Source organism: Ciconia boyciana, chromosome 6 (assembly GCF_034638445.1).
Source record: "Ciconia boyciana chromosome 6, ASM3463844v1, whole genome shotgun sequence".
In the NCBI taxonomy this organism is placed as follows: domain Eukaryota; kingdom Metazoa; phylum Chordata; class Aves; order Ciconiiformes; family Ciconiidae; genus Ciconia; species Ciconia boyciana.
The window spans coordinates 5,743,169-5,767,120 of record NC_132939.1 but is presented as its reverse complement, the minus strand read 5'-3'; the positions used below and the strand labels follow the sequence as shown (position 1 = coordinate 5,767,120).

The window sequence follows — 23,952 nt, the reverse complement described above, 5'->3', positions numbered from 1 at the left end:
CCACAGTTGGACACCGCTCCTTGCTGTTGCTGTAAACAGCTTCTTTCGGATAATTTTCACAGTCATTATCTGCTGTCATATCTCTCAGAAACAAGACTGTCAAATATTTTAAAAATCATGGTTTTACACTAGTGCCCAAGGTGTTTAAAATGGCTTTATATGTCTTTCTAAAAGAGACAGTGTAGTCAAGCTGTGAGGGAAAACATACAACCCAAGCAGCCAACCGCAAAGCTCTTAGTGGTTCGTTCCTGCTTTAAGATCTTCATTTCTAGGACCGATGGCAAAGCATGATCCCCATAAAGGCATTTTTCAGGGTCAGTGTTTTTCTTTTGTTTTTAAATATCTTAGAATCTTTCTGAAAATATCAACATACTATCCTACTCTTGATTCACGTTGCCAGGTGAGGTACTGATAAACACACCCTTAGCATTTCCATCATGTTATTTTAAGAAATCATACTATTACCACATTTATTCATTAGCAGTAATTACATTACGTACTGACACCAAGTGGAAACTGTAACCCGGCTATTGCAAAAAAGCAAGGCCCCAACACAAACCCCCTGCCTGCACTGCAACTGGTGCGGAGGCCTCACACAAAGCTGAGCGGGCTCCGGCGCACCTGGGATAGATCGAGGCAGGAGAGGGGCTGCTCCCACCTTCCCAGCGAGGTGACCTGGGCTGCTCTCAACCTTCCTGGCATGACAATCTCAGCTACGGGCAGACAGCAGCTCATCTCGGCCTGAGCCCAGCTGGTGCTTCGTGAAAGGCTAAAAGTTTGCAGTTCGGCAAAAGCAACCTTTGCATTTGAAGTGTGCTTAAAGAGAAAAATGAAGGGCTACCTCTAGTCTTGGTTCTGAGCAGCCTGCTGAGGTAGGAACCTTTTTTTTCAAGTTTTTTTGGGGGTTAATAAAGACTTAATTAAACTACACTCAGGCTCATGCAAATGTGTTCGTTGTTTGCTCTTTTCAGTGGAAGCCGGAGGATAAAAGACAGACTCAGGAGGTGTCAGGACTCATCCGGGACCCACCCCATCTCCCAGACGCCTGCCTGCAAAGGCCCGGGGCGGAACCGGACCCCCCCACCTCCCCACTACCGTCAGGCTCGCGTCCGCTGCCGGGACGCTCCGCTGCCTTCCACCCGCGACGCTTCCACGGCCTCTGAGTCACCACGGGGAAGGAAGCCCCGGCCGCGCCCGGCCCCGCAGCACCCTCCTCACCGGGAGGGGTGGGGGGAGACGGAACAAAGCAGCGATTCTCCCCCCCCTCACCCTCCCCGTCGTCTCCTACCATCCGCAGACAGAGCCATCTCGATGAGGGTCTCATTCGCTTTCTTCCCCAAACGATTCATGGTGGCCGCCTTTTCTCTCCTCCTCGCCCGCGGCGGGAGATGCCTCCCGGGAGCGGATGGGAGAACAGGGGGGTGAGTCAGGGGCTCGGCGGCCGGCCCATGCATGCGCAGTGCCCGCAGAGGCGGAGCACGGAGAGGGGGAAACCGGAGGAGGGAGGGGAAACCGATGGCCGCCCCCGCCCGGGCGCGGTTCCCGCCCGGGGCGGCCGACGAGCGGGTTGCCCGCCCGTCGGCCGCCGCGGGCGGGAACCGCGCCCGGGCGGGAGCGACTCTTTCGCCCTGAGGGGAGGGGGGCGTTGTCCCCTGAGGAGAAGGTGTTTGCCTTTGTAAGATCGCCATTAATCCCTTTGCTTTTCCTCTGCGTAGAGAGAAATGACCGAAGGCGAAGTGGGAAAACATCCAAAGCGTGAATATTGAGTAAATCTCGAGCGTTTGCACGCTCCTTTAGTGGCATTTTGGAAAAGCAACCCCTTTGTACGGTTTGATTTCTTCGTTTAGATGTAGCAAAGGGTTTCTCTTTTTTTTTTTTTTTTTTTTTGCCTGTCTGCATCTTTTATAATAGTTGATCTTTTATGAGAGAAGAGGGGAAAGGAAGTGGCGTAAAGTAATATTCCCTTGTGGGTCAGTGTCGTGGTTTAAGGCTGGCAACTTAAGTCCCACACAGCCCTCAGCTCGCTCCCCTCGCAGTGGGATGGGGGGGAGAATCTGAAGAATAAAATTGAAAAAAACTAGTGCGTTAATATTAACAAAGTTTAATAATCTAAAAAAAAAAAAAAAAAAAACAGGAAGAAAACCCCAAGAAAAACAAATGATGCAATTGCTCACCACTAACTGACCGATGCCCAGTCGGTCCCTGAGCAACAGCAGCCCCTGAGCAACAGCAGCCCCTGCCAACCTTTACCCCCACCAGTTTTACTCCTGAGCATGATGTCCTACGGTGTGGAATGTCCCTTTGGTCAGCTGGGGTCAGCTGTCCCAGCTGTGTCCCCTCCCAGCTTCTTGTGCACCCCCAGCCCGCTCGCTGGTGGGGTGGGGAGAGGAGCAGAAAAGGCCTCGACTCTGTGTAAGCGCTGCTCAGCAGTAACTAAAGCATCCCTATGTTATCAACACTCTTTTCATCACAAACCCAAAACATAGCCCCATACAAGCTACTACAAAGAAATTTAACTCTATCCCAGCCAAAACTAGTACAGTCACTGATTCTTCTTTACTGAGGATAAATTTGCTCTTTCTTTTGAACCTAGAGGGATGTCAAGAACAGATGACAGTTCTCCCACCTACAGGGCAAATTTAAGCTGGTGTTAGGCAATAAAGCATAATGCTGTTTGCTGTCCTGATTACAGATTCAGAGCTAGCAAAAACATTGTTTTGGCTAACAATCCTGGGTTCTTTATAAGTAGTAGTTGGGAGAGAGAAAGAAATAAGAATAAAGCCTGAGGAAGGGGAAATGGGGCATGAAAAGGTGGCAGAAGAAATGTAAGTCTTTCATTCCAGGTGTTGGAAAAGAAACACTGTCTTGGTCTGTCAGTCTGGATGAATCTAGTCTGGGTTCCCTCAGGATCTCTGAAGCAGAGGGCATCTCCCAGGACCAGAGCCCGATGGTGCCGGGGAGGACGTGAGGCTCCGGTCGCAGCTGCTGTCCCTTCTCCCGGAGCTGGTGCCATTTCTGTGTCCCAAACAGCCCCGTCTCCTCATCACTTCCTTCAGTAATCTGAGGTAGTTTCCAACAGGTTTGTTCAGTACATATATTTCACATATTTTTTGTTCATTAATATCCTCTCAGGCCTTCTTTCAGATTAACTTTTTGTATATTCAGCTTTTCCTGTCTAAGTAACCATTTTATGCACCAAACTGATAGGGAGTTTTGTTACTTGGGCAACTGGAACACAACAGCGGTTTCATGACAGGATTTCTTAATCACAAAATTAATCAAGTAAAGTGAGTCAGTTCAGGTACTGGGCTTGTGTTCAGGTCTACGTACAGTATTAGGCCTTTGTATTGTGCGGCATTACTGCTTTGAGAAGTATATTTTTAGTCAGGAGCAAGATCTAAAAATGTGTCTGGTTGCTTTCCAAAGTCTGAAATGTTTAGTTTAGTTTTTAATCTCACAATGCAGGGTGGCGGGAACAAAGAGCATGGGCACAGCACACCAAAGGATGCCTTTAAACAGCTTGTAACGGCATACAACACACCAGGTCACAAGGTTTAGTTTAAAAGCTGTATTTTCTAAGCCTTTAATTTCCTCACAGCATTATATATCTCGGATAAATGCTTTTATGCCCATAGAAGATGCAATTAGAGGCAGTATTCAACAAGAGCCAGAAACAGCAAGAATTGCAGCAGCCATCGCTGGGTTTTGCCTTGTAATTACACGCTCGCTCTTCCCAGCTCCACCCAGCATGTGCAGTGGTGAAGCCAACCATACCTAAAGTTGTGTAAGTACCACATCCAGAATGCCAAAGATGATTTTGCAGATCTCTCTAATTGGACAGGTCATGGTTTGTTGAGGCACTGAATTAGTGTAAATTACACATTGGCCTGTGTTAGGGATGGGACAGAAGTCTGCTATCCCAGACAGAGCTATCTATGGAAGGCCTTGTGCCTGTGGCAGGCGCACAGGAGGTCCATGCAATACCCGGCCTTGAGGTTTCTTATATATTCAGAGTTTAAGCAGCCGTTGTTTGACTCGGTGGTTTCACAGTATGCCCAAGCGATCCAGGACCATGCTTCCTTCAAAAGGCACAGACTTTTTTCCCTCCCACCTGGCATTTTCACTGATGATCGATCATAAGGTGATACCATGATTCAGGTCAACCTGTTAAACTGACTGATCTTTTTTTTTTTTCTGGGTTTTCAGCCCCATGACTCACTGCAAGCAAAGGGTACGGGCAAAACAAAGGAGGAAATGGGGAACCACACAACAGCAGGAGCATTTTATTCCTGAAATATCAATACAATAACCAGGTATGCCATAGTATTTCTGCTTTTAGTGGTCTGGAGTTCAAACACTGTTTCTAATAAAACAAAAAATAAAAAAAATACCTAGAAGGCTGTGGGTGTAGGTAACAAGCATCACCAGAAATTACTATCAGTGAGCACACTTAGGATGTTCAGCACCAAAGCATAATCCTTAACTGTGTGTGCTAAAGGAGAGCAGATAGTTTATAGCCTTTATAAAGTCTTGCTCTCTGTTGATGGGCTTTTTCAAAAGTATGGAACTGATTTTATATTTAAAAAAAATATTATTTAAATGCAGAAAATTGGTGGGATTGAAGGGCCAGATTTCAAAGATATCTCTGTGCCCATCATTGTCTCAGGTAGGTACCTCAGGGCCCGTTCAAAACCACTCACAACTTACCACCTGAGATCCCAACTTTTGAAAGTCCTGTTAGAGAATTGTCTAAACCTTTTAGCACCAAAGCATCTTTGAAAATATGACCCTGAGTCCTAAATCATGTGTAAAATTGAGCTTTTTTGTCTATCAGTTAAATGCTTTGAAAAATTTCATTCTCTCTTATCTATCCTCTGGGAAGGAATCTAATATATACAGCTTTTGCATTACCACTTGGGAACCTACCTGTAAGTTGTTCAGATAGTGTATACTTTCAGGATTCCCTATGCTGTGCATGTCATATATTCACGTCACAGTCTCAGAAGGTGCAGCAATTTTCTGCTATTTAAGATATGTGTATTGCATACACTCCTTTTGTTTAAAAAAGTTTTTTTTATATATGCAGAGTTTTAGTAAGTTTTCAAATCAGATTGTGAGTACAAGTTAGACATAGACACAATAACAAAACATGAATTTGAAAACGATACGGGAACAAAAGGGAAGTGGTATATCTCCTTCTCAGCCTCTTCAACCTGCTTTTTCTCCTCTGATGGCTGAACAACCGCACGGATGGCCGCTTTGCTGCGAGATTTCAGCGCACGCGGGCTGCATCCCAGAAACAAATGTTGCTGCCTCCCACATCTTCACGAGTGTGCTTTTGTCAACTGATTAAAGGCTGTTGAGGCTTTCTAGTTGAAGAGCTAACCAATTTATTTCCCTGTCTTTGAATTAGCCCTTTAGAATATAAGTAATAGTGTCATTTGGAAAGAAATGAATCTTTTAGAGACCAGTAGGACCAGATACCAAACAGGCTGAGAAAGGTAAAGTGGGACTCAGATGGAAGTTTACAGAATCACAGAACCGTATAGGTTGGAAAAGACCTTTAAGATCATCGAGTCCAACCGTAAACCTAACACTACCAAGACCACCACTATACCATGTCCCTAAGCACCTCATCCAAACGTCTTTTAAATACTTCCAGGGATGGTGACTCAACCACTTCCCTGGGCAGCCTGTTCCAATGCTTTATATGCCCAAATCCGGCATTATGATACCCAAAACTGCTCAGTTATCATGTAACCTTGGAACTTCCGGAGGCTTTTTTCTTTTTAAATGCACTAGAAAGGAAGCGCAGTTTCTGTATCCCAGGTGATAACATTAGTTAAAGTTTCAAGACATGCTTGCAGTGTGGGAGATCAGAGGCCAATTACTGTGACTGGAGGGGGTTCAGCCTCTCCTGATGTAAGGCTTCCCCACCAGCCTGCAGGCTGGGGTAGGTGTGGGGTGGGAGTGAGCAAGTAGGCAGGAGACAGAGATGATGGGGAAGTACCGCTCTCCTGGGAAGGTTGCCACTGTAAAGAAAGGAATGTAATAGCCACTGACCAGAGAGTCAGTCTGTCTGGAGATTCAGTAAGGGCTCCGTAAACTCCTGTATTTTACTCAGAGGCTGTTTGACATCCGACTCTTCCCCTCCCGCAATACACAGTTCCTAAGGCTAAACCCAGCTGCTTAAATACCACTCCAGGATCAGGCACTAAGAAATACAGCAACTCTTGCTGATGGGATGGGCATTTGAATTTGTATATTGAGACAGCTGATTCTTTGTGCGTGCTGCCACACAGCCCTAAAGCCATCAGGAAATGAAAAGAGAGTGCCATAAAGAGTTTCGGTGCAAGGCAGCAGAATGCAAACACTTCTCAAAGGAAGTAAAAAATTTTACATAGTGTGCAGAAGTTCATTATGACTCACTGTATTTTTTTTCTACTCCATCACTTTTCAGTTAGTCAGCTGTTTGCAGTAAGCGGTGCAGGTAAGAATAATACCTATGATGTCTAAACAAACAGATGACTTTACGGACTATAATCAACCTTTTTCTTGGCCGGAGTTACTACACATTTGCAACAGTAGAACTAAAATCAACTACCCAGTTTGCACTCTCCCCAGGGCAAGGAAACTGCATGGGTGCAGTCCCAGTTAAGCCCAGCCACACCCCAGCGGTGCTGGCTGCTGGAGGAGGAAAGCCTGAGAAGGGGACACCGGCTCTGTGCACTCTGTGTGAGCAGCAGAGATTTTGAGAGAGCTGCTAGAGATCAAGGTAATCTTAACAGAAGCCTGCATCCCGTTTCAAGCACAAGCAGACATTTTAGTTCTGTAATCTTCCAGTTACACTCCCAGAACTGGATTGCCCGGTTTACAGCTGCCATCAAAGCCTTCTTAAAAAAATAATTCAAAGAAACCACAAAAAAAGGTGACAAGAAAAAATTACTTCGGTGTGTTTTGGGGACTAAGAATTCATCTCTTTCCTGCTGGTAGAGACATTCTTAAGGATACTTGAATATGTACAAAATCCATTCACTAACAATGTCTGAGGCATGACTCCTTGCTCTCATCATGTCTCCGTGGATATAGTTCCATTGATTTTGCTAAACTGCTCCTGAACAGCATGAGTGAAGATCAGTATTTAATTCTAATGGGTTGTGCACTGATAGGTATGCTCGCATAAAAGATTACTGAATGCGGTAGGGTTGGGATAAAGCCACTTCATCAGTTCTGGCACTTAAATGACAATGTTAAGATAAGAAGTTGCATCATCTTAGTAAATTCCTGTGTGCTTCCAGTGAAATCATCCATTTTCTCTCTTGTCCTTTTATAGACAATTTAGTTTCTCAGGGTTTAGTGCCCTCTGGTGGTAATAGTGTTTTTTCCTGTGAAACTAGATGTGCTGACACCTCATGCTTCATTTTGGTTTTTTACCTGTATTTGTTGATTATCCCAGAGTGAAAAACGGGTAAGTAAAATCGAATTATGTTATTTTTTTAAACACAGAGGATTGTGGAGTGAGTAAATGAGGCTCATGTGTGAAAGCCAGAGCACTGAAATTATGCAGGGAGCTCAGTAGCTCTAGCAAAAATATTAAAAAATTCAGTTCAGTTCAGTGTGCATTAATCAGCTTAGACAATAAAGCAGAATTGAATGATAAAGGTATCATGAAAGGACAAGAGAACAAAAAAAGGCAGTTACGTATGAGATAGGTACACACCAATAATATTGTCATCACAAATAAATTAGTGATAACCACAAATTTTTGTATACACCTTTTAATTACTTGTGCATCTCTTACATATGCACATTTTTAACTGTGCTTGATTACATATTTTATTACAAACTGTATAAAAACTATACCAAGAGATTAGCAGCTTTGTAAAGAATTCCAGAAAAATATAAGCCCTTCAAGGTATTCAAGCACAAGTTATTTTGTGCGAGATATTCAAGCACAACTTATTTAGCTGGCTGTCTGGTAAGAATTAGAGAAATAATAGTACAAATGATTGTCTAATCCTATGGGCAGTATTGATGACTGTGCTCTTCTCTGCTGTTTATAACATTCTCTGTGAAGAACAATAGTAGTTATAATGTGAGCTTTAAGAAAATGTTTCATATTTGCTGTTATAAATTATTGTTAAATTCTACATCTTTGGTAGACCTCCACTTAGTTTTCAAAGCTTCCATTCATTGTAGTGCACGTATACAGCACCCCTATAAACAACTTAAACAAAGGAAGCATCTTTCCATGTTGGCTTCTCTGACATCAACTGATCAAGCCATATCATCTCTTTTCAGCCCTTCTCCTTGGGTAGGCTCTGCAGGCTAGCTCCAACGCCTTGGCTGAAGGTTTCTGTCCTTCACAAGCTCCTGCAGCTTCCTATTTTCCCCTTCTTTGCCAGCATTCCCATTCTCCTCCTTCCCTGCAAAAGCAGAGGGAAGCAGCTGCAAAGGCCTCATATCTTACAGAGTGGTCTAGGTGAAGGGCTGCAGGTAGCAATTCTAAGCAGAAATAGGTGAAGATAGATGGGCCAGGAAAGAAAACAATATGCAGTTTTCTATGGTGACAGAAAAGATCAGACTGAAGGAGAAAAAGCTAGAAACAAGCATTTACAGGAGCAAGCAAGATGAAGGTGGGCGTGTAGATCTGTCTGCTTGGGGGAAGGCTGTGTGATGGTCATAGGCAGAAAGGAAGGTGACTAAGGTGTTTCTGCAATAACCAACCCTACCCAAGCACGCACAGGTTTTCCCACATTCCTGGGGCTGTGCACTGGCTGATACTATCTCACAACCCAGCTGCATGCTTCCAGGTGTCTGGAGATGTGGATGTCTGTGCTGGCCTGTACCCTGATGGATGTAGTAACACTAATGTATGCTGGAAGGGAGCCTTTCTCATAAGAGGTAAATTAAAGAGTGGATGACATCAGCCTTGATCCAGTACTACTTGATACAGTCTTGTTTTTAATTCTAATAAAACTGAGAAGTGAGCTGGTAGCTCTTGGTCGTTGCAGCCCTTCAGTTTCCTTCTCATTTTCACAGCTTTTCCATGCCACTGTGTGAGCTACAGTGACCGTATGGTTTCTAGCCTTTCTCCAGTCTCTAGCCCTAGTTGATCCCTATTGCAGATCCTGTCTGAATAATGTAGCGCTTATCTCTCCACCCAGGGGAACTCTTGTGCAGAGTTGTCAGGGCTGCCCCAGCTGGCCTGTCCATCCCAGCCACAGCTCAGGCTGGGCATACAGATTAGTTGTGTGAGCTCTGTGAACATGATAAGCATCCAGGAGCAGAAGGAGCCGTGGAACACACAGGCACCCTCAGCCACATCAAAGAGAATCCAAAGGATCGGGCAAAAAGTCAAGTGACAAATTTAAGCAGAAAAGATGTATCTAAAAATCAGTATTTTAAAGGTAAGATAAATATGAAGTAGGATGAAATCAATATAATCTAATAATTTATGTACCCATTCTAAACAGGAAAAAGCAGAGCCTGTGAGGAACAGAGTGAAAAAGAATAGAAGCAATAAATAAGAAAAATGTCATATCAAATTAAAATGTTCATTGGCCAAGAAGTGTATTTAAAATTTCAGGGGAATAGATAAAAGCCCTCCAAATGCAAGGTGCTACTTTGTTTCATCTGGTTTCAAAGAGGCCTACCAGTGCCAACAATATAATTTCTTTTTTTACTGTTTACCTCTGGCTTCAGGTAGGAAAGCCAAAGTGTAACACAAATAGGCCAGCACATAATTCTGTAATTTCTGTACAACAAATCTGCCATTTGAACACTTTTTCGGTCGCTAGCTCTCAGAATGTTAATTCTCCTTTCCTGTCAAACCACTGAATTCATAAGAGGAGCTATGCCATCTCTAATAAAAGTCAAATCTCTTTTCTTGAGATCGTTGCTATTGTCTATAATGTAGTTCTTCTCATGAATTGTAAATTGTATTGTTTCTCAGAAGACAAACTAGTTGTGCCTTCTAACTATGCCCTCTTGGATATCCATTCAAGTGCATAATATATGAGGAAGAGTCTTGTTGGTCATTTCTTGTTTCCCTCATTTTAGAAGTTCTACTGTTTCACACTTCAGTTCAAATACGAAAACAGCCAAGAAGATACCACGGTAGTTAATCCATAATTACTAATTGGATCATTTCTGAAATCCTCAAGTCTTACTGTATTAATTGTATTTTTCCTGATTGTTGAATTCATTACTTCTGCTATTAATGAGCATAAAATATATAGTTTGGGATGATTCCCTTTAAGTTAAATCTTCAGGTAAGTCAGTCTGCTAAAATAGCTGGTATTAGCCTATCTATCAAATGCTTGAAATTACTGGGCTTATCCTTATCAAACATAAAAGATGAACACAAAAACATACATTGATAGCCCTCTGTACTGTAAAGGAGAGAAAGTAATATTTGTGTGATCTGGTACATAAACTCTGGTACTGCAAATATATTAGTAGGTCTATTTTTCAAGAACTCCTGTTGTTGGTTTTTTTCAAGCTAGACCTTTAAGTCTAGAATACCCTTTCCTTTTCTTGGACCAAACTTAGTCCTCAATTTTCTCTCAGTTTTCCAGCACAATCATACTCAGCTTCTCAGACGCATAGTCTGTGCTTCACAATTTTAAATTGTGCATGAATCAAGAAATGAGCTAGTATAAAACACACAGCACTTTTTGGCCTGGCTTTTAAAACCAGTCAATTGCACAAGGACTCAGTGATCATATTTTCCTTCATGCCTTTCCATGGGTTACTGAAGAAGCTGCAGCATCAGGATTTGCAAGTGTCGTGGTCTGACTCTGAATCACCTCATACCCTGCCCCATCGGTTCTCATGGGTGCATTAGAGGAGTCAATGTGCCTTTACATAGGAGGTAACACCGGCTTTCCTGATCCATCCCTACGTTAATTAAGACAAGCGATGCTACTTCATTTTTCAGTTCAAAGCACATCTGCATGTTTTGACAGAAGTCTTGAATGATATTACTACTATGAATATCAAGGTCATTTACTCTCTGATTTCCAAGCAATCTTTGGAAATAGAAGCAAAGCCTTGTGCAGTACCTGCAAGTACAACAGTTCTTAGTCCATTTTTGCCTGATGTTCTCCTCAAACTTGTCTAACTCACATTAATGGAGTAGGCTTTAGTTAATCTCTCCATCAAAATTATTGAGGAAAAGTTTCATAAAAATTGGCCTTTCAGTAATAGGTCTGTGGCTTCTGATGTGATTTAATTTTCCTGGGTCTGACATATTGAGAATTAAAATAGAATGACATTTTTTAAAACTGTCAGTAATCACTGCTCTTATCAATCATTAGCCAATGAGGCACCATCTGTATCAGCTAACTTTGCCTTGGCCTGCTGCAGCTTTTTTCTTCATTTCCTTTGTACTTTCACAAAGTAATGAAGTTATTAAGCTTCATTCCTCCGTTTCTGCTTGTAAAATTGATATCCTCCCCACACATTTCCTGTCATACTCAAATGAAAGCTGAAACAGGCAGAGCATTTATATTTACCTTGCACTTAGGAGCATCCACACTATTTTTAAATAATATTTCTGACTGTCTGCTTATGGTTTAGTATCTCCATTCCACAGCCCTTAAGAAATGCTAATGGTCTACGAGTCCATCATTATTTTTCTATCTGCATGCCCCAGAACTCATGTTTAAAATCTCTTCTTCTTCTTCTTCTGTTGTAACGCTTTTTAACCAGACGTCTGATAATCTTTGTTCTGAATTCATTTTCAGGATCATGCTTTGCTGCTAGATTGGGGCTCATATTCTCTAATTCAGCACAATTGCAGATGTTGTCAGGGTCAACAGCAGTTGCAGCACTTGCTTTAATCAACCTTTCTTAACACTAATCAGTTTAGCGGTGTTATCAGACAGTGGAGAATTGATTATAGTATTCTTCTACTATGGTACGTCTTACTGAATCATATAAGAGAGCTTCCTTTTCCAAAGACCAGCAATTTTTACACGATCCTTTCCTGAAATAAAGTCAGTGTCCCATGCTGCTTCATGAGCCCTTCTTTTACATTTTGAGAAACCTGTTTCACATGTCTCCCATAAGCTTTCACTAATTTTTTCTTGATGGTGTCATTTGTTGTTTTTAGAGCTGGGATATGGAAAGATTTGATTCTTTCTATTACTTTTCTCTCACAAGAAACTCTGAAACACAGTTATGTTCCCCACCGTGATTATGTGGTGCATTGAGTGCAATCACCATGACTGCATACTATATGAGAAGCTAGATTTGAAACTTTCCCTGTGTGGATTCCTAACATAGAATCATGGAATCATTAAGGCTGGAAAAGACCTCTAAGATCATCTAGTCCAACTGTCAACCCAGCACCTCCAGGCCTACTAAACCATGCCCTGAAGTGCCACATCTACACGTTTTTTGAACTCCAGGGATGGTGACTCCACCACCTCTCTGGGCAGCCTGTTCCAATGCTTGACCACCTTTTCAGTAAAGAATTTTTTTCCTAATACCCAATCTAAACCTCCCCTGGCGCATTGAGGCCATTTCCTCTCATTCTATTGCTAGTTACTTGGGAGAAGAGACCGACCCCCACCTCGCTACAACCTCCTTTCGGGTAGCTGTAGAGAGCAATAAGGTGTCTCCTCAGCCTCCTTTTCTCCAGACTAAACATCCCCAGTTCCCTCAGCCGCTCCTCATCAGCCTTGTGCTCCAGACCCTTCACCAGCTTCGTTGCCCTTCTCTGGACACGCTCCAGCCCCTCAATGTCTCTCTTGTAGTGAGGGCCCAAAACTGAACACAGTATTCGAGGTGCGGCCTCACCAGTGCTGAGTACAGGGGCACCATCACTTCCCTACTCCTGCTGGCCACACTATTCCTGATACAAGCCAGGATGCCATTGGCTTTCTTGGCCACCTGGGCACACTGCTGGCTCATATTGAGCCGGCTGTCAGCCAGCACCCCCAGGTCCTTTTCTGCCGGGCAGCTTTCCAGCCACTCTTCCCCAAGCCTGTAGCATTGCATGGGGTTGCTGTGTCCCAAGTGCAGGACTCAGCACTTAGCCTTGTTGAACCTCACACAGTTGGCCTAGGCCCATGGATCCAGCCTGTCCAGATTCCTCTATAGAGCCTTCCTACCCTCAAGCAGATCAACACTCCCTCCCAACGTGGTGTCATCTGCAAACTTACTGAGGGTGCACTTGATCCCCCCATCCAGATTATTGATAAAGATATTAAACAAGACTGGCCCCAAAAGTGAGCCCTGAGGAACACCACTTGTGACCGGCTGCCAACTGGAGTAAACTCTGTTCACCACAACTCTCTGGGCTCGGCCATCCAGCCAGTTTTTTACCCAGTAAAGAGTACACCCGTCCAAGCCATGAGCCGCCAGCTTCTCCAGGAGGATGCTGTGGGAGACAGTGTCAAAGGCTTTACTAAAGTCCAGGCAGACAACATCCACAGCCTTTCCCTCATCCACTAGTGGGTCACCCGGTCATAGAAGGAGATCAGGTTGGTTAAGCAGGACCTGCCTTTCATGAACCCATGCTGGCTGGGCCTGATCCCCTGGTTGGTCTGCCCATGCTTGTTGAGCACACTCAGGATGAACCGCTCCATAATTTTCCCCGGTACCAAGGTCAGGCTGACAGGCCTGTAGTTCCCCAGATCCTCCTTCCGGCCCTTCTTGTAGATGGGCGTCACATTGGCGAGCCTCCAGTCGTCTGGGACCTCCCGTGTTAACCAGGACTGCTGATAAATGATGGAGAGTGGCTTGGCAAGCTCCTCCGCCAGCTCCCTCAGTACTCTCGGGTGGATCCCATCTGGCCCCATGGACTTGTGAGTGTCCAGGTGGCGTAGCAGGTTGTTAACGGCTTCCTCCTGGATTATGGAGAGTTTATTCTGCTCTCTGTCCCTGTCTTCCTGCTCAGGGGGCTGGGTACCCTGGGGATAACTGCTCTGACTGTTAAAGACAGAGGCAAAGAAGGCATTACCCTTTGGCATAACAGAAGGCATAACACAACAGAAGGCATAACACTGACCCTTTCACCACGGATTTTCATTCAGTTAAAAAACAGGCCTAGACAGTGATGGGATAAACATTGTCATCAACTGCTCTTCCAGAACAGTTCCCTTTGTCACTACTCATCATTATTTTTGATTGAAACAGTCCAGTGATAATCTATCAACTCAAGTTTCAATGATAAAATTATTAACAACAGGAACATTGCTCCATGTTTTTACACTATACATCTCAGAAGTTGCTTAGCTAGCAGATAAGGGGTATGTCAGGAAATAGAGTCCTGGGTGAGTTGTATGAAAAATGTGCCAGAGACTTTCCTTAGTTTTATTACACCTGTTGTGAACTTGGCCAAGTGAGCTTGGCTTTGTGCAACAAACAATTTCCAGTGATAAGTTTCAAGCTACTATCAATTTGCCAGTGAAATCAGTTGGTTCAGTGGGGTGTAGACATATCTGAGCCAAATCCAAACAAACGGCTTGGCTGCAGCCCCGTTTTGCTGTTTCAAAATGCAAAGTAAGCAGCAGGAATCAGGAGGAGGTAGTTCACAATTGCCTTAGTGTTACAATCCATAATAGCATTGTATTTAACTCCTGCCAGAGTAACCTGACCTTAGCTTAGTTTTTCGCTCCTACCTAAGTTTGTACCTTGATCTCTCCCACCTCGTACCTATCTAGCTTATCCTAAAACCTGAACTACCTCACGTACAATTTAATGGCTCCTAGGTATAAAAACCTAGCCTAGTCTCCTGCTAATTCTTTTCTAATTTTTCACTCTCGCGAATTCAAAAGGCACTGCTTTGATGCGGTTTTGTCAGCCTTGTCCTTTAGGAGCTTCACTTCCAGGATCACCTTCCAGTTGACCTGCTGTTGTGGACATGACGAGAAGTAAGGCCTTTTTCTGATGGCAAGAGGCGTATATAGATACCTCCCAGTACCGAGCCTGACTGAGACTTAGATACCAGAGTTGGCAGGGTGGTGATTCTTATATGTGACAGGTCTACTCAATAGCTAGGGATCATTAGGCATATGCATCTAAAATACAGATTTAGATGTTGAAAGTGTAGTTGAGAGAAGGAAAAGTAACAGGTAAGACAGACCACAGAACAAGATATTAATGCAGTAGGTACTCTTTTTTAATGGAGACTTTCTATTTTTTAAATTATTTTTCTTAATATTTCAGAATGAAAACTTTTTCCTCTCTGTATGTAAAAAACATAACCCGAGAAAAACAAGTTCTCCCCTCTCTTTCTTTCACACTTCACAGCTCTTATTTTGTTCTTTTCCTGTTACAGTCTCACACTTCTACACAGAGTGGAAGTTATGTGTAATCTGAATAATAATTCATGTAGGTTTACTGCTGTATCATGTACAGTGTTTTATGTCAGTGATTCCCAAGCTTTTTTTTACCAAGGATTCCTCTGGCATGTAACTAAACTTCCCAGAGCCTTTGTGTTCTCCACCTCTGTCCTCTCTTCTTGTCCCGCTGGTGCTACCTAGCTCTTCTTACCCACCTCCAGATCCCTTCCCTTCCCACTTGATTCTGATATCCCCCTTTCTTCCATTCCTCCCCTAATCAGCCTTCCCTCCTACCCTCAGGTTCGTTTATCATTCTCTTCCCAGCCAGCTCAGAATATCTTTTCCTCTTCTCAGAGTTTCAATGCTTTTCCCTTAAGAAGGAAATGAGGGTATGGCAACAGTACAGGATTTTTGCTGCTTCCATGGCTGGCCTTCTGCTTTTCCTGCACAGCCATGTATTCTCCCTTCTCCTTCCTAGCAAAACTAGATTTCCTGCTGTCTGAAACAGAGATTGCTGGTTCAGGGGATAGGTGCTGTCACAGTAGTCTCCTGGTGTCCAGCAGTTACCCGTGGGGAGCAGCAAGTATTTTAAGCCACCTTTGAATGCATCCCTGTCTCTTTGTCTGCAAGTATTTGACATTTAACATTTGAATATATAAAATGTTTCAGCATCAGACTACTGTGGGCTGTTGCTGATACTGTTGTCCTTTGTTCCCAACACAGTCCCTTTAGAAGTGTTACGATATCATTCATGGTGAATAAATATTTCTCTATTTGAATCTAATGATCGTGTAATTCTATGGACCTAATCCTGAAATGTTTAGTTTGTCCATTTTCAGACAAAATTTGCACTGAACTTAATGGCTCAACATTTTTTGTTACTGTTACAATGTCACTGAAAAAGAGAAAAAGCTTGTCAGAAGCACTCATTTTTAGATAGCAATGCATCTCTTTCTTAGACGAGGAGAATCAACCGGAAAACAAATATAATTGAGAAGATCTTTAGGCATTACAGGCATTACACAGTGAATGGGAATGCTTTTATATAAGGGTTTGATATGACAAGTTAGAAATCATTTTCATTTCTTTTAAATTAGCATCTTACATTCCCAGAGGCTTTGTCTTGGGTTTAAAGAGCACAAAGAAGAATACTGTCCCCAGAAAAAGCTATCCTATGTAATTTCTTTCTTCTTTGCTTGCAATCAATCATTCTTTCAGGGAGGCTGATCTTACGTGCTGCTCCTTGGTTGCAGGATACTTCTTGCTGTATGATACCCATGGCCACAGCTCACCATAACCACACTCATCCAATTTGCTAGGTTTAGTCATCTGTGGCAAGGTTCTTGAACATGGTATTTTGATTTGGTTTAATGTGAAGAAGTGTGTTCTTCCTTTCCTTCGTTGTTAAATGCTTTTCAAGAAATATTTGTGCCTTGTCTCTGGCTTTCACAGCGTACAGCAGTCTGTAAGGAATGGAATTGCACTGCAGTACCTCACGGAGCTCCCTTGAATTGCTCCTCCTGTAAGCAGACTAGTTAGGAAGATGTGCAAAGCTCTCATTTGGGGAACACCTGGCAATAATTTTTCTATTTTAGCCATCATTTAGAGATTCATAGTCACTGACTTTTTTGGTCTCAGACCTGGAACAACAGACATTTCATTCAAACTGAGAGTCCAATGTTGATTTTCAAGAGCTAATGTTAATCATCTGAAGTTGATGCTTTTAGTAAGAAGTTTACTATGCTTGAGACTCTTTTTGTTCTACAAAAAGGATTTCTCTCGTTCTGGCCAAAACAAGAGAAAATTAGCACAAGGTAATTGTGTTAGGTCAATGACAAGGATATTAACCTGGCAATGGAGAAATGCCAGATCACCAGAAACAGTGAGTTAGAGCTATTGCTTGACACTATCTCCTACCCCATGGAATCTCTTGTGATTAAAACTGTTTTGTTCTATAGACTTGTTGACAACAGAGTCAAGGTTAAGGAAACAGACTGTAATCCACCGGTTTGGGCATTCATCTGGCATATTAGAAAACCAACTGTGTGTTCCAGCCCCACAGGCATAAAGCTTTCTGTTAGAAAGGCAGGAGTGAATTATGGATGACTCAAACACAGTACAGAAAATTACATTAGCATATGTAACACAGAGAGGGTTAAGTATAATTACAGTAGCTGTACACAGCAAAGTATAGATGGGTAGAAAAACAGTGGGACAAATGCTATTCCTGCTGAGTAACCTTGGTGTGCTTGGAGAAACAGATTCCAGGCTTCCTTTGGTTTGTATAATCTGACTATTTGCCTGGCACACTTTTTTGCCAAAGCCCAGTATGTAGCACAGATGTGGGGTTAATGATCGATTCATACTACGCCTCGGATGAACTCTAGGATTAGACAATTCAGATCTGATATGCCCCCAAATGCTCACAGACCGAGTAAAAACCCTTTGCTTCCTTCACATGGTAATTTTTCAGGCTTTCAGTGGTTGCAGGTTGGAATTGTAGGGGTGATCAACCAGGACGCCACAACTATACATTTGCCAGGGGACTAGGGGGTGGAAAATAAATACATGGGGCTAGGGAATTTTTGGAACCATGGTAGAAAGGTATCTTAGTGCAGTTCTCAGTCTAGAATATGTATAGCTGCTGCCCATCCAGCAGGGACTTCATATGGGTTATGGCAATTAGCAAACGATGCTGGTGATGTAATCATGTAAACTTGATGCACTCCGGCTTTTCTAGAAGTTCTTATCAGCGTATTAGAGGAAGCTGGTGTCTTTGTGCATAGTTCTATACAAGCTCTAGTGTCTGGGTGAATTCATTAAACTTATGGTCTTTCCTGTTTCCTAGACTCTGTTTTTCTCATAATCCCTCAGAAAAAATAGTTCCAGTCTTATCAGTGCTTAACCTTGTGTTTTGTTACTTGTTAGCTAGCCTTGTGTTCTGCATTTTAATACCAAGAATACCTCTTAAACTGCATGAGTGCATGACTCTAATTCACCCTGTGTTTGTATTTGCCGGAGCGCTTCTATTGTTTCAACATCCTGCTTGTACAAGAATGTTTCATGGTTTCTTTACATTTATGCTGGAAGAAAGTTATTCATGAGCTTTAAGATGATAGAAATCTTCCTCTCCCATCTTTCCTTCTCTCCCCACCTCACAGCCACTGTAATACATTAATGGAGCGATTCTGTGAATATCAAGCATAGAAGTGGTAGGGTTGAGCCCTAGTGCTTCTTCCCCACAGTAATCCAGCTCTATACAGTAATCTTGCTGAAATTTATTGCTTACTGGGGGAGTGAGAGCTGTGTGCACTGTACGGCTCCAGGTTCTATCACAGCCCTAGTCAGACTCCTTTGTGTATACAGTTCATATAGTTACTATTCATTCTATAAATGAATCTGCTATATTCTTTTAACAATGGAAACTAAATGCATCATGCTAAAATACGATCAATGTCATCCGTATCAGTCACCAGGGGTCTCTTGATCTCTTTCTAGCAAGGATTTTGTTATTCAGACATTCCCCACAAGCTGTCAAATGGTCCAACTCAATGACAACTAATAAAGCAAGCACCCCTTAAAAATTTCCCCAGGGAATCTTTTTAAATTGAACAGGGAGTAATAAATCTTGTAGTGTCAATAATGGTGAAAATGTTAATTTGGTTGACTCTACTATGTGCCTCCTCAAGTGAAATTTCAAATGCTGTTGTGGGAAGATGGCTGCTACTTGAATTTACTCTTGTTGTGCTCTGCCTGCAGCACCAGCTTCAAATCCGTGGCTATCTGAAATGGGCTGTATAACAACAGACTGTTCTGGTGATCTGGTTGCTTTCCCAACCTTTTAAATCTCAGCTACTGATTTTAGTGATGCCCTTAAATGAAAATTAGATGACAGGGATGAATGTGCTGATAAGACTTTCTCAGATGGCTAACTGATACAGTCCCTAGCATGTAGCAGAAACGTGTCCATCTGCTAAGCATAGCATGAGTCTGATTTACTATACCACACAAAGCGGGTTTAACACTAGTATCAATAACATAATTTTCTTTATTATACAAACTGGGGAGAAAAGGGGTTTTATGGTGTAGTCTATTAAGGGCATTTATGTGAATAAATTGTACTAGATGTTCTTTTCATCCTTTCTAGCACAGATTTTTTTCACAGATGTCATTTTTGGGCATTAGACAATTTTTTTTCTCCTGCTGTTGTGAAAGGAGAACAGCAAGTACTGACATTAAACATTTTGGGAAATTTGTTCTGTTCTTTTTATAATAAATGAAAGCAGTCCTGCCAGAACTCAAACCTTCCAGTGACTTAAATTTCTATCTTATTATCTTATTTCTTAGGTACTTGATATCGTCCCAAGGAAACTAATTAAGGGACTATTTCCAAAGTCCCAATTGCATACTTAATCCATATAATCATGCTTTTATTTTTTCATATTTTAAAAAAAATTGATATCTGCAGTGGAAACAAAATGGCAGCTTTAAGCATGACTACTAAAATATGTGTTTTCAATATAAATTTGTGACGTGGGATAACAAGTGCTAAAAAATTCTCATTATGAGGTGTTAATTTCTGGGCTTTGGTTGGGCACCAGAGCAGCCTAGAGATGGTACAGTTAAAGACCTACGTGGCTACTGTGAGATTCTTATTAGTATTTTTAAAAACCATTTTATTCCTTCCATCCTGCTAAATTTAGGAAATTTTCCTTTTCTTAGCTGCTTAATCCACTTCAGGGGTTTGTTTAAGCTCTTTGTGGGTGGTATAGGAAAGTATTTAATTTGCATATTAGGCAGGCAAGGAGACCTAATAGTCTTTATCCGTCAGCTTTAATAATCAAGAACCAGCCCTGCACTCAGCTTGATGCAGACCTGCCTTCTGTGTTGCATGGGAGCTCGGCTCCCCTGCCGTGTCCACTTCCTTTCCTTTCCCTTTATAAATGCAGAAAAGAAGACAAACCTGAGAGTTGGGAGGAATGTTGAAGCAGGAGGACCCAGAAGACACACGACAAACTCGCCAGGGCCCCGAGGGTACCACCAGCCCTGCCTGCCCCTGCCCACAGCCCTGCCCTGCTTGGCCATGGGCCCCACGGAGATGAGCCTGGCTGATGTCCTAACCTGGCCTCCGCCCATCCCCATCCCCACGGAGGTGCCCGATGCCCGGGGCTGGGGCTGCCCCGGTGTCCCCCAGCTGCCCTGCTCCTGGCTGGGGCAGTGGGACTGGGCCAGCTGCCAGGCCCTCCAGGTTGTGCGGGGTCCCCATGGTGCACCCCGAGTGTAGCCCTGCAGATAAAGCAGGCATTATTTAAAATCCTTTCCTCGCAGGCAAGAAACTGCAGCAAGAACACACTGTCCGTCGGCATGAACACGGGCAGAGTCTGGATGCTAACCCGGATCTCTCACGGACGGGTGAAGGTCGCTCTTCCTCACAGATTCTCTGCCACGGTTAGCATGGACATCTGTTGTCAGGCACATGGTGCCAGGCAAGTGACTCTTTGGAAATCACAGCGCACGCACAAACGTACGAAACTGTGCATAGATAAAGTGCAAATACGTGTATTTTAAAATACCCATAGCTAACACTGTTTTTACGGCAGGCAAACCTTAGTGAGAGGGACTCCTTTCTTCGGTTTGGTTTTTTCCACGCTGAGCCGCCGGTCACCCCTAGGCCGCCCCGCGCTGCGCTGGCCCCAGTCCGCTGCGCGGCGGCTGCGCGGCGGCTGCGCGGCTCGGTCGGTGCCAGCCGGCAGGGGGCGCCGGCAGCCTGCGCTGCGCAGCGCCGCCGCCTGCAGCGGCCGGGCCGGCGGCCGGGCGGGGCGGAGCCTCCTCGCCGCCTGGGCAGGGCGGGGGGCGGGCGGCCCGATGGCAACGTTCCCCCTTAGTTGGCAAGCGTTAGGCTGACGGTCGCCGTCCAGAGTCATTGTTGATATAGTGCCCATAAGGCTGACGCTTTGCAGGGTAAGACTAAACGCTGCCTTTTGTTTTAAAATATTTTACAGGCCTGAGGAGGCTGAAGAATGATGGATAATTCTAATTCCAATAGAAACCCTCTAACCTTGCCACATTTCTCAGACTGAGAAGGGAAATGGCTAGAAAGAGTGAACACTGACCATCATATACAGAGCGGGTTCTATTTCCAGAAGCACACAGCTCTGACATTTATATATTTATATTTGCACCAGAGCATCCCAGAGCCTCAGTCGTGAAGCGTGCCTGCCTTCTGCTCAGTGTTGCGTATAAAAATGCCCAGAAGAACAAGATGGTCTCTGCTGCAGAGAGCTCACAAGTATCTGCGTGCCAAGCGGGCTGTGTCCCTGGGTAGTGATCAGCTGTTCGAGAGAAGGGGGCTGCAGGTACTGTCCTGGGTGCTTTGTAATTCGGTTTGTCTGTAGGTGGCATGGACTAGGTATTGCCTTTGCACAATACTACTCTGAGGTGCTAAGCTGTGATTTACCAACTAGTGATGTACATCATTCAGGAGGTACAAGTTCTTTTCCTGTTTTATTGAAGTTTTTCTTCATGGGGCTCACAAGGCTTGAAACTTTAAACTTCTTCTCTTTAAGTAAATAGAAAAATAAGTAAAACATATTAAGGCTGCCTTCTCAAATACTTTATGACCATCTGTAGGAATGCAGCGCTGAAGGAAAGTCCCTACATCATTGGTTCCAGCTGTTTGCTCCCACAAGCAGGTTTGTTTTATCATCTGTTTTACAAAGTAGTACTGATTGCTGCATGCTGGCAGTCATCTTCTTTTACAGGTGTAGCAAAAGCAGAAAGAGGGAAAAAAAATTTCTAGAGCACTATTCTTGGCAAGAGTGTTCCATATATAGCAAAGGAGAGCATTGGGTTTCTGCTCATTTTTTTCCTATGTTGTTACCTTTAAATGAAATCAACATTGGTTGGGATTGCTTTTCATGACAGGCTTTGTAGTGCAGTGCTCCATCCTTTGCACACAGGGTACTCACAGAAATATCACCAATAATAAAATATCAGCAAAACCTTGTGAGAAAGAATGTCCTAATTTTCTGGTAGCGTGATGACTTCAGAGAGAAGACTTCCTATTTGTCTCCTTACCATGAAATCATCAGTTTGAGATCATCATCAATTTCTGTTCCCCCAACTTCCAGCCTTTCATCTGAGACAGAAAAATTTTTGCTGTGTACTTTCACCAAGTGATTTTCTGCAATTGAAATAATTTAAAGTGACCCCTATATCTCCTAATGTAGACCATGTCAAAGAATCAGGGTTAGTTGTCATTCTGCCATTGTAGAAGCTGGATACACATGAGGGGGGAAAACCAAGGATAAATTGGGAGAACCAAGGATAAATGGTTATCCTTGGATAACCATTATCCTTTGAAAACCAAGGATAAATTGGGAAAACCAAGGACAAAACCTTGGGAAAACCAAGGATAAATATTTGCTTTTAGTTGGGGGAATCTTACATCTGTGCACAGACTCTTGTCCATACTTGATTATTTTTTTAGACAATTATTTGCCCTCCATTTTAATGCTATCTGAGCATTTCCCAGATGTCAAAATATCTTTATGCTTGTAATGTGCATAGTTTTCTCTTGCTTTTGGTTCTGCAGCAGAGTTTTCTCAAAGTTTTGTTGGTTCATTTTTGAGAAATCCTGCTGTGTATTTCAAAGAGGTATTTCCAGTCTTCCTCAGGCTGTTTCATCAGCACCCTGAAATATAGCAACAGCAAAGATTACAGGCTCTGATCAGGCAAAGCAAGCACGGCAAGCACTGTAATGTCAGAAAGCACACAAGCATCACTAAATTCCAATACTCATAAGCTCATTGATTTAAAATATGCTATTGACAACCATTTTTTTTCACACTTGCTCTCAGGAGTATTCTTCAATAACATTTATTTACAAGTTCAAGATCCCTTACTGTGTATTTTTATGCCTGAGTACCTTAGTGCTTTGAGTGATCCTGCTGAGTTTGCAAACATTGTGTCCTAAATTGCTATCTTCCAAATTTGGGTATGAATACTGGTACTAGTTTATCACAATGTATGTGTTATATGAAATGGGAAAAGGTTATCATCAACAGGTTAGATCAGTGCAGTTCTTTTAGACAAGGGATCTGAAACTGTCTGGAAACAAAATGTGAATTCATAGAACTGGACTGGTTTCTGAGAGTCAATGTATTACTGTCTCAATTAGATACTTAGTGATCTGCTAGATCCTTAAATGTTGTTGTGCTTTAGGGGATTTTTTCTTTTCAGAATAATAGGTTATTAGAGGCTTGGCACAGGTGGAAATGCCCAAGTCTCTGAAATGACCCTTTCAAGTTACAGACTTTAGAGGCAAAGGACCATTAATATAATTAGGCCCCTATTGTGCAAAGCGCTGTACAAAAATGAAGAAAAAGGGAAGTCTGTGCTGAAATAAGTAATCATCTGCTCCAAAACCTAGCAGACTGCTGAGTGTTAGAAAATGTCTGGGGAATTTTTTTTTAAATATTTAGCTGATGGAAAATCCTCTTGAGAAATTAAGGCACTGAACATATTTCTGGATGCAAGGAAAAAGCAAAATTGAAAGGCAAGTCCCCAACAGACGGCCCCACCTTGAGGCTGAGGAAGCAGCGAGTTGGACCATTTATCACACAGCATGGCAAGGGAAGGAAATATGGGTTGGGGT

At 43.1% G+C, this 23,952-nt stretch overlaps 1 protein-coding gene and 1 long non-coding RNA gene across 9 annotated transcripts in view; one reads left to right on the top strand and one right to left on the bottom strand.

Moving 5' to 3' along the window:
- ANO5 (anoctamin 5) overlaps nucleotides 1–1,469 on the bottom strand; it is a 64,631-nt gene extending 63,162 nt beyond the window's left edge. For all 6 annotated transcript variants that reach the window (XM_072866040.1, XM_072866042.1, XM_072866045.1 and 3 more), the window contains exon 1: nucleotides 1,289–1,469. In XM_072866040.1, coding sequence (XP_072722141.1) covers nucleotides 1,289–1,454 — 166 coding nt within the window. In that variant the 5' untranslated portion in view covers nucleotides 1,455–1,469. The remainder of the gene's footprint in view (nucleotides 1–1,288) is intronic.
- Nucleotides 1,094–10,110, top strand: LOC140653687 (uncharacterized). Of its 3 annotated transcripts, XR_012043186.1 has the most exons (5): nucleotides 1,094–1,421; nucleotides 2,844–3,079; nucleotides 4,207–4,313; nucleotides 6,461–6,490; nucleotides 6,625–10,110. It is a non-coding gene; the product is annotated as an uncharacterized lncRNA (long non-coding RNA). The 3 variants fall into 3 exon arrangements; XR_012043185.1 differs by having other exon boundaries at nucleotides 2,844–3,065; nucleotides 6,461–10,110; XR_012043184.1 differs by having other exon boundaries at nucleotides 6,461–10,110.
- The last annotated feature ends 13,842 nt before the right edge of the window (nucleotides 10,111–23,952 follow it).